At 40.0% G+C, this 17,858-nt stretch overlaps 5 protein-coding genes across 5 annotated transcripts; 4 read left to right on the top strand and 1 right to left on the bottom strand.

Moving 5' to 3' along the window:
* The first annotated feature begins 222 nt into the window (after positions 1–222).
* On the top strand, positions 223–1,899 carry LOC108099961 (adenosine 3'-phospho 5'-phosphosulfate transporter 2). The gene is given in 4 exon segments (XM_017203649.2): positions 223–1,130; positions 1,132–1,341; positions 1,398–1,579; positions 1,638–1,899. Coding segments are annotated over 4 exon segments (1,176 nt in total). The 5' UTR covers positions 223–503; the 3' UTR covers positions 1,795–1,899.
* On the bottom strand, positions 1,748–2,516 carry LOC108099962 (ribonuclease P/MRP protein subunit POP5). Its single transcript, XM_017203650.2, has 3 exons — positions 2,433–2,516; positions 2,141–2,378; positions 1,748–2,084 (listed from the first exon to the last, which is right to left on the bottom strand). The coding sequence occupies exons 1-3, from the start codon at positions 2,450–2,452 to the stop codon at positions 1,905–1,907; spliced, it is 438 nt and encodes a 145-aa protein (XP_017059139.1). The 5' UTR covers positions 2,453–2,516; the 3' UTR covers positions 1,748–1,904.
* A 1,601-nt stretch (positions 2,517–4,117) lies between these two features.
* LOC108099966 (troponin C) lies at positions 4,118–6,381 on the top strand. Its single transcript, XM_017203653.2, has 5 exons — positions 4,118–4,301; positions 4,374–4,491; positions 4,550–4,606; positions 5,389–5,640; positions 6,005–6,381. The coding sequence occupies exons 1-5, from the start codon at positions 4,290–4,292 to the stop codon at positions 6,031–6,033; spliced, it is 468 nt and encodes a 155-aa protein (XP_017059142.1). The 5' UTR covers positions 4,118–4,289; the 3' UTR covers positions 6,034–6,381.
* Positions 6,382–7,998: 1,617 nt separating this feature from the next.
* LOC108099951 (protein rogdi) lies at positions 7,999–13,972 on the top strand. Its single transcript, XM_017203628.1, has 8 exons — positions 7,999–8,024; positions 8,761–8,885; positions 9,676–9,809; positions 10,164–10,235; positions 10,306–10,437; positions 11,152–11,309; positions 11,381–11,711; positions 12,830–13,972. The coding sequence occupies exons 1-8, from the start codon at positions 8,014–8,016 to the stop codon at positions 12,896–12,898; spliced, it is 1,032 nt and encodes a 343-aa protein (XP_017059117.1). The 5' UTR covers positions 7,999–8,013; the 3' UTR covers positions 12,899–13,972.
* Positions 13,973–14,106: 134 nt separating this feature from the next.
* LOC108099811 (3 beta-hydroxysteroid dehydrogenase/Delta 5-->4-isomerase) lies at positions 14,107–17,858 on the top strand. The gene is made up of 4 exons (XM_017203441.1): positions 14,107–14,169; positions 15,584–15,946; positions 16,477–16,752; positions 17,134–17,858. Exons 2-4 carry the CDS (start codon positions 15,622–15,624, stop codon positions 17,733–17,735), a joined length of 1,203 nt encoding a protein of 400 aa, XP_017058930.1. The 5' UTR covers positions 14,107–14,169; positions 15,584–15,621; the 3' UTR covers positions 17,736–17,858.

Genomic DNA, 17,858 nt, shown 5'->3' with positions numbered 1-17,858 from the left:
TTGTTTTACACCAAAATATTAAGCTTTTGCTAAATGAGTTTATAAAAGGCATCTTAAAAAGGAAATATTGAATTTATTGTATGATTAAACCTATTTTTTTCACTAAAGATGCTGTAAAAGCAGAGAAACTTTGGGTACCGTATATTCTTAAATTGCCGGTTACAATAGAGTTGTCGCCGTGTCCACTTCTCTTACCGGTTTTTTTTCGCAACCGTTTGAATTCTATCGAAATGTTTTAATATCACGCGCCCATCTCCACTTCTAAGTTCTGAAAAAAATAGTTTTTTTGTGGTAAACAAACCGAAAGTTTATTTTAAGCCAGCCAGTTTCCCCAAAAAGAATCTCTACGACTACCTGTAATTGATGGAGCATCCAAAGAGGCATGACAAATCCCAACATTAAACCGACAACTCCGCGGACAGCGTGGCATTAATTTACACGGTCTCCGTCACATAACTCGAGATAACTATATTGTGTGTATATACACACACATTCGCGATCCAATGAGCAGCAGAATGGCAGATAATAGTGCGGGGAGCGTTATCACCATTAATGGTGGCCAGTTGGCAGGAAGTTCCCCGCCATCTCAGCGAAAGTCCTCCTCGATGGAATCCCCGCCGGAAATGCGAATCCTTTGCTTCGACCTCACATTCTACAACCGCACGACGCAATTCCTGCTAAGTTGCTCGGGGGTCTTCATCCTGTACATCTTGTACGGCTATCTGCAAGAGCTGATATTCACCGTGGAAGGATTCAAGCCCTACGGATGGTTCCTCACCCTCGTCCAGTTCGGCTATTACATTGGATTCGGGCTGGTGGAACGCCGGCTAGAAGGTTACCGGATAAGCGGTGGATCCTTTTGGAGCATCGAGCCGGAGCCACGTTGCATTCCCATGAAAACGTACCTGGTTCTGGCTGCTCTCACTCTGGGCACCATGGGCCTGTCAAACTCCAGTCTCGGCTACCTAAACTATCCCACCCAGGTGATCTTCAAGTGCTGCAAGCTCATTCCCGTTCTGGTTGGCAGCATCCTCATCCAGGGCAAGCGCTATGGGCTGCTGGACTTTGCTGCGGCCGCCTGCATGTGCATCGGCCTGGCCTGGTTCACCCTGGCCGACTCTCAGATGACCCCCCAACTTCAATCTGCTTGGCGTAGCCATGATTTCGGGGGCGCTGCTCTGCGATGCGGCCATAGGAAATGTCCAGGAAAAGGCCATGCGGGAGCATAAAGCGCCCAGCAGCGAGGTGGTTTTCTATTCCTACGGCTTGGGGTTCGTTTACCTCTTTGTGATTATGCTGGTTACCGGCAACTTTTTCAGCGGCTTTGCCTTCTGCTTAGAGGTGGGTAGAATAGGAATTTCTCGGCGCATCACACTTACATTTTATGACCTTCGCAGCATCCTCTGGAGACCTTTGGCTATGGCTTCCTGTTTAGCCTCTCTGGCTATTTGGGCATCCACTTTGTACTGGCTCTGGTAAGGAGCAGTGGAGCTCCCATCGCTGCTACAGTTACCACCGCTCGAAAGGCTGTTACCATTGCCTTTTCCTTTTTGCTCTTCAGCAAGCCCTTTACTATGCAGTTAGTATTTCCTCAAACATACTCTCCGATTGCTTTTCAACCAATCTTTTGTTTTCAGATACTTGTGGTCTGGCCTTATAGTTGTCCTGGGCATCTATCTTAACGTTTACAGCAAGAAGAACAAGCTGACTTTGGCCGACATCCGGCAGAAATTAAAGCAAATCGGAGCCAAGGTCGCACGCTCACCGAGCCGCAAATTCCTCATCGAAGTTTAGTTTGATACCAAAAACATGATCTACATTTTAGTCGAATTGCAACAACGGTTTTCTGCAAGAAAACTCTGTACTATAATTACTTAATTAAACGCTAATCAAAAAGTGGTATGCTAGCTATCCATGTCGAACTCCATCACGCGCTTGAACAGATCCTGGCGCTCCTTTGCGGACGTAATCTGACCCATGGCGCGGTCGAGGAATTGTTTCTGGTGTTTGACTATAAACTTGTTGCATTGGATGATCGTGGCCCCGATGTAAAGGGTTCTAAACTTGGCTCTTACCTCCCCAATCTAGAAAAGAACACCATTAATAAAGAGGGTTTATATGACATAAAACAAATACCTACCAATGTGATCAATGGCAATATGCTGGACACAAAGCGTTGGCCACGATGCAGGCATCGGATGATGGCTATTTTTGTTCTTTCATTGATGTACTTCACCCGGAATCCGTGCTCGATCAACCCAAGACCGTAAACTCCATAATATTTCTCGACATTTTGCAGCAGAATTTTAGCTAGACTGTGGTCGTTCAATCTTAGCGTTTGTGTGGGCGTATAGGGCACAATCTGCACCGCTATATATCTGTTTTTCGTTGGTTTATTTCATGTAAATTAAAAAAGGTTTGTAAACACTTACCTATTTTTTATGCGAACCATGGCAGTACGACTGTCGCCCTTCGCCAAAAATACCAAAACGCCTATTAAAAGTGGATGTTCTAAAAGCCGAGACACTTCCCTATAACCTAAAAAAAATACCGAAAACAACATTGATCATTGATATTAGATGTGGCGGAGATAGGGACATGATGGAAATTAGAACAAGGGGACTTGTTTTTATTTTTATTTTTCTCGGTTTTTTGAAATAATCAAGAAACTGTAAAATTAAGATTATTAAGACATTAATAAGCTAACGATATATGTGGGCTTTATGCATATTCGATGTCTGTAAGTATTAAAAAAAGGAATATGAAAAAGAAGCCAAAAGCCTTCAATCCTTATTTAAACAAGTTTGCTAGCAAAGACACAACCCCCAACTTGTTCTCATTAGAAAACCTAGTTTGGCGCTAACTTTTAAAATGTTTTTGCACCGCTAACGAAAAGTGCTACTTTGCTTGGTTAATATTTAATAGATTACATTTTAGGTAAAACTATTCAAATATATAGGTATTTAGTACGCCACCATGCCAAGCTATTTGAAGCCTAGTTTTTGAAAATTCCTCCGCCGCTCGGAGAGAGCATTCCACCTTGTAACGTATCCCAATAAATTCGTAAATGAAGACCTGATTAAAAAAAAAATAATTTAGAAAAGGGTATTTGTTCTTTTTTTAAAGAGTTTAATTTATTTAATATGTGTCCAATTTCTTCCTATTTCATGATTATCATGTTTGTACATATTTTATCCAAATTCATTCAGTTTTGCCCAACATATTTGCTTTCTGTGCTTTTGTCCATCCGCCTGTCCATTCGGACGGACGGACGTCCAAAAAAAAAAACGGTATTTTCAATTCACAGGTGCTCAACGCAGAAAAAGACAAATTAGTTCTTGGCTAATTTGAGCTGATTTAATAACATTTAAATTATTAAGGACTATCAACATTTTCTCCAAAGTAAAAGGTATTGCCTAGTCGAGGCACTACTCCATTATAGCGTTTTTTCTTGTTTCGTTCTTATTTTGTACCATAAATGTGTATTTTGACAATTGTTGCGCTCAGTCAAGAGATGTAAACAAAGGAAGATGTCTATTTTTGGCCAAGTAACGAACTCCAGAATAAATGATGTACACATGTGCCCAACACTCCCGATCCTCGATATGTTTTTACCATTCGAGATTCTCTGGATGCGAGGTGGAGCACTTCTCCACGCTTTGTTCGAGTGACGATTTCTCCAAAGCGCCCCTTGTTGTCGTGCATCGGATGGCAGATCTTCTATATACATTTGTACATATATCGATTGTGTTGTTTGTATATATGTGGACACGGGGGACGCAGCGCAACGCATCGCATTATAGCATTCTCCCTCCCCCTCGGGGCTCCCCTTCAACCCACTCCATTGCCATTGGGGGATGCTCCATCCAACCGACCAGCGATCAATGGCCATGGAAAACCACTATACGGCTCGTATTCAGTCTCCGGCTGCGAATGCGGCGGGATCTGCTCCGATCGCGTTTTATTTTCGCCTTTTTCTCATCGCACATTTACAGTTATTTCTAAAAAACAATAAAATTCAGCCAGCGGCGTGGAAAAACGCTACATATACATATACTCCAACGATCCGCATATCCACCGATCCACCGATCGGCCGTGTTCGTGTTTTTCCGCTTTTCCGATTTTTGTTTTGTGTGCGTGGCAAGTTCAGCGATTCTGGTCTATATTTTGGAAAACGCATCCGCGCAGCTTCGTAGTTGGATCGAATATTCCGTGGCGATCGGTTCGATTGATAAAGCTGATCAGAAAGATCTTATAGACACGAACCCCAAAAAAAAAACAGCATCAACATGAGCAGCGTCGTAAGCAATCGAGATTTATACTCTTAAAAGGATAACCGCTAAGGAATACCTTTTGTTTTTCGTGGGTTCCAGGATGAAGATCTTACCCCCGAACAGATTGCCGTGCTGCAGAAGGCCTTCAACAGCTTCGATCACCAGAAGACCGGAAGCATCCCCACCGAGATGGTTGCCGATATCCTCCGTCTGATGGGTGAGTCTTGGCCTCAAGGGATCCCTATTGGGGAGTACTAATCCTATTGGCATTTCAGGTCAGCCCTTCGACAAGAAGATCCTGGAGGAACTGATCGAGGAGGTCGATGAGGACAGTAAGTACTATATATATATTCTCTATAAATTGAGAAATCTGTGATGGGCGAACAAGAATTTTTGAATTAAATTAAATGATTCGAATATAAATAGATTCAGTTTCTGTTGGTGAAATGTAGCATTATTTATGTCAAATAGAAAACCAATTAAAATAACGAATGTAATGTGGCATATTTCGGTTTAATTTATACATACATTCTTTTTTTCAAAAATATGACTCATAATAAAGCCGATAACTGAAGTGAAAAATATGTCACACAGGAGATAATTCTAAAAAAATATGAAATTATCAAGTGCATTTGATGATTCAAAACATCCACAACTCTGAGTCCTATGGAAGAATATAAATTCCTTGCTTTAATCAATTTATTTGCTCGAACAAGTGTTTAAAAAGTATCAAATTACTAAACAGTTTAATTTATGTGTTTACTTCATATAATAAATATTTATGAAGAAAACACAAAACATTTTGTATTGTTAGTGGAAATAAATAAGATTTAGACAGAAAATAAAATAAAATTAAAAATAATAATATTGACATCTTCCATTTCCTTTTTGAGAGTCTGACGTTAAAAAATATTAAATAAAAAAAGGTATGGAAAAAGTTTAAGAAATCTTTAACTGCCAATTACACCAAGAAAAGATGATTCACTGCCAACTGATGATCATATTTCAGTTTCACCCAGACAATGATTTATGATCATAGCAGTTTCGCGGCCCCATCATTAGCTTTCCAGTTGTTTTCCAGCTAATTATACGTGTGTATTCTTGACTTTTTCAGAGTCCGGTCGCCTGGAATTCGGTGAGTTCGTGCAGCTGGCTGCCAAGTTCATCGTGGAGGAGGATGCGGAGGCCATGCAGAAGGAGCTGCGTGAGGCGTTCCGGCTGTACGACAAGCAGGGCAACGGATTCATTCCCACCACCTGCCTGAAGGAGATCCTCAAGGAGCTGGACGACCAGCTGACCGAGCAGGAGTTGGACATCATGATCGAGGAAATCGATTCGGACGGTTCCGGTACAGTGGATTTCGATGGTAAGTGTGCCGAGCCGAGCAGAGCATTCTAGTGGCTTGCCATCATCCACCCACAAGTGTATAAATATCCGGGCCACTATATTCTGATTCTGATCATAAATTGCGATGATCTTGGGATCGCGGTCGCGCGATCGCTCGATTATGACAGCTTGATCACCGCTCCCATGGAGCATAGGAAAAATAATAATATTGGTCGCTATTTTTAGGCGCGACACACAAATTCGATTCCGAACATATTCCACACACGCATTTTTCATTCTCAGAATGCGATCGTGTTTTCGTGTTTATGGAATATTTATTTATAAGCGCATATAGCGGTTGCTCTGCCATCGGTTTAATGTCTGTCATTTTGTTTAATTTACAGAATTCATGGAGATGATGACCGGCGAGTAAATAAACGCACTGCGTCTGCCACCCACGCGACCACCCACCACCCACAACCACCCCTTGGAAAAACACCCCCACCCTCCAAGAACACACACTCAAGCACACACAACACCAAACACACACACACACACACCTGTTGGCACACGTTTGTTTGCTCCTATTTGCACTCTTGTTTCACTTTTTATTTGCATTTTCCCCCTTTTTTCACGGGAGCAAACAAATCCACGTACTTCAGTTTGACAATGCCAAACACGAGTAGAAATAGAACTTTTGTACTACTTTTTTATACTAAAAGAGCAACGGAATACTGTGTATGCGAAAAAATAAATGTTATGCTATAGCAAAAAAAAAACACCCAAAAGAGTCTACTTTCTGTTTTTATTTGAGTTGAGATTACTTTTTGCCGCCGAGCAAACAAGTCCATATATTTCGCTTTGATAATGAAAGTAAACAAAGTGAACTTTTTTTTACTAACGCTGCCGTAAATCTTATTTAGTCTTAAAATATGTGTAGGATTTCCGAACATTTTATGGTACGCTGCTAGGTTTATTTTCCTTTTATGAATGTTATTTATACTTCTATACGAAAATCAACGCTAGACAAGCATTAAACGCTTTGGCAGAACAACAAAACTTAAAATAAATGGGCAGGCAATTAGTCACAAGCTTTCTTCTCAATGACAAATTTTTATATTATATTTTCTTGTTGTACTAGGATTTCCTTTCGCACTGGAACAACAGAACTTTGGCAATGTTTCAAAAACGATGATAATTAAGTTTTCATACTAATGGAAGCACACTTGCTGTTTTTATAGAGCCATAAATAAATGATTTAGTATGGAAAGATTTTTATTATAGCTTCCCTTGATTAGTTTATTTTTTTATTTAAAAAAGTAAGTGATTTACTAATCAACACAAATCATTTACGTAAACATTTTTTGTGATTGAAAATGTTTATAATAGTTCGATTGATATTGTGATTGTGTTACCTATCTTACTTTTAATAATTAATTAACATTTTTAAAGTTATTTCAATTTTATTGTTGGTAACAAAAAGTTTCAATAAGTACAATTCAATTAAAATTATTTTGTAATTAAGACTTTTGGGCTTTGAATCTCAATTTTACCCATTTAATTAAATTACAATAAAAAACATGTTAATACAACGAGAAATATTTTTTACGGACGACAAACAATTTTTAATCTTCTTTAACTCTTTTTTAATTTCTAAGTATAATATTCTTAAACACAATATTTATTTTATCAACTTCATTTGGCCTGAATATAAAATAAATCTTAATACTCTACAACAGTGTTTCCCAAACTTTTCGGGACCGCGACCCATCTACACAAAAAATTGCAAGATCTATATGACAATTATTACCCACCAAAAATCTACCCGCGACCCACCAGTGGGTCGCGACCCACACTTTGGGAAATACTGCTCTACAACGTATCTCATCGATTTTAAATCGAGTATCCAACTAAAAGCGTCATAGTTATTATTTAGTAGAGTGCCTGTATGCATAACCACTTGATTTTGGCCACTTTGGACTGCCCTCCTTTTGCTTTTTCTTTATTAAACAAATAAATATCATGCTCCTACCACCAGACCGAGCTACAAATTGGCTTCTTGTAGCTTCGATCGGCGAAGAGAGGGCCGCCGAAGAAAGCTACCTACCCAAAAAGCTCCCGTCTTAACCACGTTAGCGCTACAAGTCTACAAAACGATCATTGGCCTCGTCATTTTGATGGTATTTTATACCGCTGAGTTGAGCGCCGGGCGTCGAGCGTTTAACGTCGTACCGCTTCTGCGAATTCACGGAGCGACTATTATTTTTCCACGATTTTGGGGGCTCTCCCTTCCGCCGAGAATAAAACCCCAGCCGAAAGCAAACTATCCGCAAGTTTTCCGCTTTTTGACAACGAGTCTCGTGATTCGCGCTTCGCGATTGATAAAGAAAATTGGAGGGGCAATATATTCATAATGCCGCAGAGGTAAAGAAAACGCTGGCCGTACCGTTATTTATATAATAACAGTAACAGTAAATTTGTTTGTTTTGACTTATTCGGTGTGTGGCCAAGACTTAAGAATCGAGAATGCGAACGTGTTAAAAGCCGCAAAGCCACCGCCAACGGCCATGCCAATGAAATTTATGATGGCATAAAGTTTTTTAGAAGGCAGGTGCCTTTCATCACTGTTCTCTTGGCCTTTTCAGTTGGCTTGACATTGGCTTATCAAATAAATTATAAAACAAAATTGGACCTGATAAACGACAACTTTGGGCCGTTGTAAATTTGTGCGTGTGTGAATAGAATAGTGCTTGGCGTTATTTGTGTTTGTGTGTTTGCGGCGATCGTCAAGTTCGCTTGATAAGCGCTTTTTGGTGGTTTTGTGTAATTTTAGCCATGATTGAAAACAAAAGCCATTGCCATCGGTTTGCCGACACGCGCTGCAATGAAATTCGGTTGGGGAGGGGAAACCAAGGGGTTTTAAGCGGGCGATACGGGAAAATTCTGCAGCTCAGCGGCAGAAACCAGACGCCGACGTCAGCCGAATGTGACGTGAGTCACAATAATGGCCCACCAATTAGCACTTGACTTTGAATCAAATCAAGCCGAAATCAGTCGCAAACATGATAACGAAAAACATACAATTGCCCGAACCGAAAGTGCAAACAAATCGCGTGTAATTCGCAACTAATCAAGACGTGTTTTTTTCGGTTCTTTAAAGTTCCACCAACAACTGGTCGTTCCAGCCACTTCATCGCCAGCGGAGCTCCAGTGGATATCCGCAGCATGTCCTTAATACGGTTCCGGAAACGGCCATGCTCACCACGCCCCCGCCTACAAGAAAACGTAAGTTTCGAACTTCCACTTTTTAAAAACCGTTTGAGTTTGGCGCCCAAGCAAGCAGTACTTTAAGCAGTTTACAGAGGCGGTTGAGCTGATGAAGCTTTTACTTTGTTATGTATATAAATCCGACTAATGTAAAAACTTTCTGCAACTTAAGTGTAGCTAGTACTTATTGTAGTTTTGCAACATTTAATTAATATTCTCTCATTTTCTTTGGAAGCTATGGTTTAGCCTTTTAACAGTAGACATTTAACAGAGGTCGTTAGCTTTTGCACGTTACCTAACACAGGGTGAAGCAGATTGTGGGCATAGTATTTTCAGCTTTGTGGAGTTAATACTAGATTTAGCAGAATTGCAAACTAAATTAAAAACTTGTTTATACTTAAATTTTTGTAAAACTTAATAAAAATGGTCGTTTACGCTTTGCTAAAAAAAATGTAACTGGTTGTTATTAAATTATTCTCAAATATATAAACTTTAAAATTTTTTATTAGTTTCCGTTCTATTATTTAATTTATTCCTTTAGTGAATGCCACTGTGCAAAGCAAAAAATATAAGAAAATAAAATTTTCTGGTGAGGAATCTAATTTCCAAAATAAATTAACGTAAATAAAAATATCCATGTCCATCACAGAACGAGTATTTATTTTTAAACTACGCGCTCCTTGCGCAGTTTCTAGTATTATCACGGTATTTTATTGATGGAATTTTTTGATATTCGCAACCTTTTCGCATTCGACAACACTGCCCTTTAATTAAACAACAACAACTGAAATAAAAACAAAAATTACAGCGCTCACAATACAAATTGCTGGCGTTGCTTCAGCGGAAAGCGGACACAAGCGCAGATTCTTACCAGCGCGGAAAAAGCCGAAAAGCGCGATGAAAATGCTCGCGGACACGGAGCGTGAGGAAGCCCTCAATTTGGTGAGTTTTTAGACGTTTAAAAGTCAATGCGAATCCATGACAACGGCATCGCAGCAACAAAAGCAATAACAACCGTTGCCAAAAAGGCGATTAATTGGACTATCTTTGTATTGACTAATTGATTATCGATTATCGCTAACGTTCTGTTCTTCCTGCCTTTTTCCTGCTTTTCCGCCGCCCCCGCAAACTCGATTTTATTGATTTGTACACGGAACGTGCTTTGTTTGGTGGCGCTATCGCAAAAAATACAAACACACCAACCGACCGACATACATATATAATCTCTGGCTGGCGGGACCACGAAATAATACAAATACGGAACACTACGAATATGTAAAACCCACATTCCCGCAGCAAATTGAGTTCGAGTGGCTGTTGCGGCAAGAAGTACACGCGATACTGAAGCAACTGCGGACCATTCTGGTGGTGAGTACATTTACACATGTTGGCTGAAACCCAGTTTGGTATCTTCCGTAACAACTATGCTAATCCCCAGGAATGCGCCCATCGGTTTCCGGTGCCTCTGTATGAGAACGAGGGAAAAAAGACTGAGAAGTTCATACTCTCCGTGTCGCCCGATCAGCTGAAGGCCGTGCTAACACTAACGGGAGATGCTATCACCCAGGCTGTAAGTTTTCAAATACTCCCCCAAAAAATGAGTGGGGACTCCCTCAAACCCACTTAAAAAAAACTAAGCTTATGAAGTAAGTGTAGAAATGAATGTATGGATAGTGATGATTCAGTCTTGTCAAGGATGCGAAACCAGAAACAGGATGTGCCAAACAGAGGTGCACATTTTTTTTTTATCGAAAATTATACGAAAAATTTATCTCTTTACTGTTCTTTGGTGATGATTCAATATCTAAGCAAGGTACTCCCCCAAATAGTGATGGGAAATACCGTTTGCAGTTCCCCAACCGGAAGTTGATGAAGAATACCTTTCCACACGGAGATGTTTTGTTGTTTTTTTTAATTGATTCAGAAATGAAAAAAAGTAATTCATTTGCAATAGAAAATACTATAGTGTCAGTTTTATATTTATTTCTGTTTCAATCATTAAATTGACAAAGTGTTAGATTGCACATGTTGTTATAATTATCAATTGCATATGTAGAAAAATATTTTAATAATCAGTTGCACATACTTATTTTCAGTTCTTTATACAAAATACAACGTAATTTGTTTTTATAGGAAATCTTTTGATCTTTTCATTATATTCCGAATTTAAGACAAGCCGTATTATGTAAATTTAATACTATATTATTATTATTATACGAATATGACCTCCCTTATCTCTTTCCCTCTTATCATAAGTATACTAAAAATAAACTGCCTTTTCCAGGACATTAGCTTTAAGCTGTGCAAGGCTCCGAGCCAAACCCAACGTACCTCCATTACACACGACTCGCCCTGGAAGCTGCAGCAGGTCCAGGATGCCGCCAATCATCTGCAGACCGCCATCAATCACATAGACGATGTCGACGACTCTTATCACTTCAAGTGAGTCACGTTTTGTTTGGCATACGATTGAGGTTTGAGGTTACTTATACGTTTCTATACTCCCCATCCAGAACCTCTGACGAAGTGCTCCATGTGATAGGCAACATTCTGGATGCCCTGCAGCGTGGCAGGAACAGTCTGCTGGTGCCCAAAAAGAAGCCCATTGACGAGTTGATCAAGGGCCGCAACATGAAGTCGCTGGTGCCCAATCTGCCCGAGGATCTGGCCGTGAGCTTCTACCTGCAAAGCCACAAGCTGATCATTGCCGTCTACCAGCTGCTGAACAACCAGGGCACCATGCGCTTCGATTCCCGCCAGGCGGAGGCCTCCGTCCAGTGGCTTAACGATGTGCTGCTGCTGCTCATGAATGGCCAGAAACTGTGCCAGCAATTAAAAGACAAGGTGAGTCGCAGGTGAAACACCGGAAGTGGAAAAAGATCGTTAGATTTGTATGACTGCACACAAGACTTCAAAGTTGTGGGGAATGAGTAAAGGGCAGGCACGTAGACCATTCAAATACGGAAGTAGAAAACCATATTAGGTCATTAGCATTCTTTAAGTCTCATAAGTTTCATAGCAAGGGATAATCAATTTAGAATTTTAAAATGTTATTATGAACAAATAGAACTTATATTCCCCCAAACCGTCTGCTGATGATCAATATTCAGTTTGAAAATATGGCATTATATCATTTTTGCCCCCCGCATTCACCAAAAGAAGAATACTTGTTCTCAGCGGGCCAGAAGTATAAACAGAACAAGTCAATTATTTCCTAGTGAAACAACAAATGTATTTTTTTTGCCTACACGGGAAAAATATTTATGTTTTGAAATCATAAAAATACTTTTTAATACTTTTTTTTTTTTTTTATGTTTATGATATTCCTAAAAAGTAGTATATTTGCACAATTTTTTACAATATTTCTTAATAATAGGAAGTATTTTTTTGTGAATCATAACATGTTATTTTTAGCTGTAGTAAAGCCTACAGCTAATATTAAATAGCCAGTCAACATTTTTTATTCATCGTAAATCACAATTTTCCTTCCAGTATCTTTTGAAAAGTGTAAAAAGAAAAATATTCTGTTGGCTCTTGAGATCAAAGTTGATTAATAATTTATAGGTCAGAATAGCTCAAAAGTGCTTAGCAAGTACTACCCGCCCACATACTTAATTCTACATGGAACACACCCACCCATTTTTGGACTATTTTCGGAATTAGCCGGCACTGATAAGGCGTCTGCTCTTGAACTGATATCACGCCGATTCGCATCGCCGGAGCACATGTGTCGAGAGCGCAGATGCTGTCCCATTTTCCGCACCCACAAGATGATGCCAAATTTTATTTAGCTGCTGGCCAAATGCCAGGGCCGCGCTGCAGTTCTTGACTGTGACGCAAGTCGGCAATTAAAGTGGCCAATATGGGGATTGGCACAACTATGGCAAATATGGGGGATAGGGCAGGGTCTGTGAGTGAGTTGTGGGTGTATTTTTAATTTCATATTTCTGCTCTTTCCCCAGATATCTGTGTTTTCGGTGTACAAAGATTTCACAGTTGGCTCGCGTTCGCCCTCGGCACTTTCCTATTGAGACAAGGGAGGAAGTGTTGACCGGGAATCGGGAATCGAGAATCGGGAATCGGAAAGGGACACCCCGATGGATAGCAACTGTGGAACGGCGACAGAAACAATAACAACAATAATAGCTAATAAAGAACCGTACTTGTAATAGGGAAGTAAATAATGTTAGTTGAAATGTTGCTACTGGAAACGGCACGCCCATAATACCCATGCATACTATACTATACAATACTATACCATACTATACTGCTATATACAGTACAGAGAGTTATATACATACAACTAGTTTAATGTACACAATCAACATTCATGTTAAATTACGATTACGTAGAACCTGAGTTCATCGCTTCACGTCACTCCAATTATGCATCAAAATGCATCTAAATAGCATTAGGCTGAGAATTGAGAACGGAAAATGTTTGTGAAAACCAATTGTGTTTTGTATGTGTAACTAAATGAAATTGCTAGATAATTATAGTTTATCGTACGTGTAATTTAATGTAATATACTATGTCCCATTATTTATGTTTTTTGCGAAGACGCAATGAAGTCCACCAAGTCAGCAGTCAGTCGGTACTTAAGTCGGTACTTACAATCTTATATACAACCCTAAGTACGCCCACATACACATACACCCAAGTGCATACGGATGGGGCACCTTCATCGGCATTTACATGATATTGTTGTAATAAACCAAACCGAAATGTGAACAGAATTTTTAATTGTACTAAACACCGTTTTGTATTCGTATTCGTAATTGTATATCCGTAATTGTATTCCCCGTACTCGTTAATGATTAATGGTTAAGTGCGCCTAATCCTAATCTAATCCAAAGTCATTTGTATCGACGGCCTTTACTTCTCGTTTACTTTATACATTTACCAGGGAGTTTATAAAAGTATAGAAAGTTATAAAGAGAGATGCAACGAAAACAATTAATACTGTACTTATTGAATATTGCGATTGCCTAAGCACCCCACAAAATGCATGGGAAGAGAAGACAACTATTTATGTAATCACTAAGCGTACTTACTGTCCACATTCATTTAATTGTTGTTGAATAAAAATTACCTTTTACCAAAAAGCCAAAAGTTTTTGAAAAGTTTTCGATTCCACGCGCCAAACACACGATTGCTGCGATCGATAACAGCGATAGCGATATGCTAGCGATTTGGCAACGCTCGCTTCGGTCTTAGCCAGTTTTCTATATGGCCAACAAACAGTTTCAAGTCAGCAGGCAAACTTAAAGGTTTGCCCACCATAAAGCAGTCCCTTCTTCTGGTAAGCGGGTTTCCCTCCTGATCGTTAGATTTACGGACTTCTAAACGGACAAGTGTGATTAAGTTAGTTGGCCAAAGTGGACAGGCTCATATGCCAAATTCAGTGTTGTTGACGAGATCATGTCGAAATAGACAGGGAAACCAGTTCGCGGTAATTGTTTTGATTCTGTGTTGTAATCTTTGAGCCAGCCCCGCGACAACATTAGCACATTTGGCCATGTTTCTCTTTGCTTTGATTGCTGCCGGAGTTTTTGATGTTGCTGGCGTTGCTGATGTTGCTGCTGTACATGTTGCTGTTGCAGATGTTGCTGCCGTTGCCTTTTGTGTTTTGTTTCTTTTTTTTGAGTCTGCACAACGGCCTTAGCTGCTGGACTGCGTCTAATAAAATCATACAAAAGTTGACCGTGGCCAAGTAACACACTAAGGGGAAGTAGAAATCGAATGCTATCAAACACAAATGTCAATGGACTTTGCGTATTAGCTTCGCAATTTAATTTCACATACTAAATATCCCTATGTTTTCCTATTTTTCAAAACAAGTTTTTCCTGAATCTTTACATCTTCATTGCTTATTTTGTAGAAAGCTTTCAAAATCTAATTATTTCCCCATATGTTGGTTAATTAAATTATGAAGTTTACAGTCGTTTTTGGCATTTGGCTAATGAATGACATAAAAAAAGAAAGGTTAAGGAAGTTGAGTAACGGCTAATTATGTGTATATCATACCATAAAGAACTGTTTAAAGTTAGGAAAATCTTTTGCTGAAAAATGCTAATTTATATTAAAAACTTGACTGCATGACATCGCACTAGTTAAAGCCATCAATAACTATTTAAATATAGTAAACTTTTAATAGGTACCAGTTTTCTTCAAGTGATAAGACTTAAAATGTTATACAAACGTTTCTAAATGAAGCTTGCTTTACACTAACTAACAATATTTTGATAAATAACTCTAAAGTCGATCGATTTAATTTTTTTTTTATATTAGAATTAGATTTATTATCAGTGTTCCTTTAAAATGTATTTGAAATGTATTTGCACTGCATCAGTGCTCCTTTATAATTTAAACTAGACAAATATGAAAATGACACAAAGTATGAAGCAAATAATTCGTGTAATCAGGGAAATTTGGATTACTCAAAGTGTAATTTATATACACATGAGGTAGTTAGCCACCTTTACTAGCGGAGCGTCACGTAAGCCGAGCATTTGAAAAAGCGCCGAGTCACTTGGAAACCTGCTCCGCTGACCCTCGAAGAAGGTCGCCGGCAGATGTTGAGCCAGTTTACGAGTGATATCCAAGTGGCCGGCTTTATGGGACGGCCGACCATAAAAGCCACTCTCACGGAAACTCCACTTAACAATTTGAGCCAGCCAGTAGTCAAAGCTGACCTGCAGTCTGTTTCGTTGCAGTTAACCCAAAAAGCAGTGCACTTTGACCCCCGGACGCAATGAGCGGCGGCAACAAAGGCGGGGAAGTGGTGCTCGTAACCGGCGGCAGTGGCTTTCTGGGTCAGCACCTCATCAAGCAGCTGCTGGAGCGGAAGGAGGAGCTGGGCATCAAAGAGATCCGCTCGCTGGACATCGTTCCCTACAAGAACAACATCGGACACGAGCAGACGACCCTGTTGCGAACCTTTGTCGCCGACATCGCCGGCGATCGGGAGGAACTCAATCCGATCTTCAGAGGCGTCGATGGAGTTTTCCACTGCGCCGCCTCGGTGAAAATCGAGTATCCGCCCAACTACGATGAACTGGAGCGCGTGAATGTGAACGGTGAGTGAACAGGTTGAGTGCCTTGAAGAAAAGGTTATTCGGGGTCTAATTTCATTGATTATGATGGGCCGTAATAAGCTTGGAGTTGATTGCATTAAAGTGAAATCTCTAAGAAATTGTAATGGCTTTATTATGCTAAAACTGGTTTACGTTTGATATTAACTAAATTTAAAAATAACTTACGAAATAGTGAAACCATTATTTAATTCTGTATTTCTTTTGAAATGTCGAAAGGTATAATTTCTTAATTCCACATATTTTGAAGGCCTAAAACAAATTGATAATAATTGGGTGTATTTAGAGACACCATTAGATTATCTGAATAATATTCACAAATTAAACGTTACAAAAAATATTAAATCTTTAATAATAATGTGGTATTATGTTATAAATAAAAAATGTTGTGATCTAGTATCAAACTTAGAAGCTTATGAATCCTCATTTATTACTTATTTATTTTTAAGCTCTAAGCCCCACTATTGTTTTGGCTTGTATTTTTTGTTTTTTATCAATGAACTGCCCTACTTTAGGCACCTTGGCTGTGGTGGATCTGTGTATTCAGAACAATGTAAAGCGTTTGGTTTACACCAGCTGCACATCAGTTTGCTTTGTGCCCTTTAAGGGACGCAGTACATTCTCGGCGGTTATCAACTCCACGGAATCCAAGACAGACACTCCCACACTAGACAGTTCTACATTGTGGGAACAGGACAGTCAGTTTCTGATACCAGGATACGCCTCCAGCAAGCTGAGGGCAGAAAACATAGTGCTCAACTCGAATGGAGCACCTCTACAGAACCAGCAAGGTAAGTCTTTTTAAAAAAGAATTCCAATTTTAGTATAAAATTAATTACAATAATTTAAAAAAAACGAGTGGCATCATCTAATATTTATATACAATTTTTAAGCCGCACAAAAATATACTTTTGCAAATGAACAAGATTAATTCAGATTAGATGATTTGATTGAATTCATTTCAATAAATACGAGATCAGCTTTAGAGTAACTCCAGATTCTTGGGATAATTTTTAATATAAATACTTACCAATTCAAACCATATACAATTGAATACAATTACTCACTTGATACTTTCAGTATTATTGTTTATTATACAAAAGTTTTAATTTAAATGATAGCCTGTGTAATAAAGATATTTTTATTATTCGCTTCATATCCGATGCTTTCAGAATACCTGGCGACGAGCGCCATTCGAGCTCCTTTGACTTACGGCGAGTGCGATTCGCTGTTCATCACGGAACTCTTCGACTATCTTTCCACCAGGGGATGGGTTTTCCCGAGGATCGCCGGCGTGGGCGGCAAACAGCAGTTGGTCTACGCCGGAAACGTGGCCTGGGGACACATCTGCGCCTATAAGGCCCTCAAGGTATCCGATAAGGCGGTGAACGGACTTCCCGTCTTCGTCACCGACGACACGGGCATCAACGATGTCTCCCGATTCGTCCAGAAGATGGCCATTATGGGCGAGCGGTTCAAGGTGAAGACCAGCTGGTGGTACGTGCCCCACTTCCTCTTCTTCTTCCTGGCCTTCCTGCTCGAGGTGGTGGTTAAAGTGGCGTATCCCTACACCAAGTTCCGCCTTCGATACTCCCTGCGCGCCATCGCCTCCTACACGTCCTCAATGCTGATGTACAACCGGCTGAGGGCCTCCATCCACATGGACTACATGCCCCTCTTCGATCCGGACTCGAGTGCCGAGCGGAGTGCCAAGTGGTATGCCAAGTGGTGGGACGAACGGCAGCAGGCCAAGAAGCTCAAGAAGTCCAGCTGAGTGGCGCTAATCCCGCATTTCGCTGGTGAACGCCTCGATTTCCGAGTGGATTTGTGTTCACTGCCCCGCTCGCTAAATGTCCTGTAAATATCCTGTTAAATAAAATGGTTGTTGTTCGTTGTA

The sequence above is a fragment of the Drosophila ficusphila genome, unplaced genomic scaffold (genome assembly GCF_018152265.1).
Source record: "Drosophila ficusphila isolate 14025-0441.05 unplaced genomic scaffold, ASM1815226v1 contig_106, whole genome shotgun sequence".
NCBI lineage: Eukaryota > Metazoa > Arthropoda > Insecta > Diptera > Drosophilidae > Drosophila > Drosophila ficusphila.
Note: the sequence above shows the minus strand (reverse complement) of the source record. Positions and strands in the feature narration are given on the sequence as shown.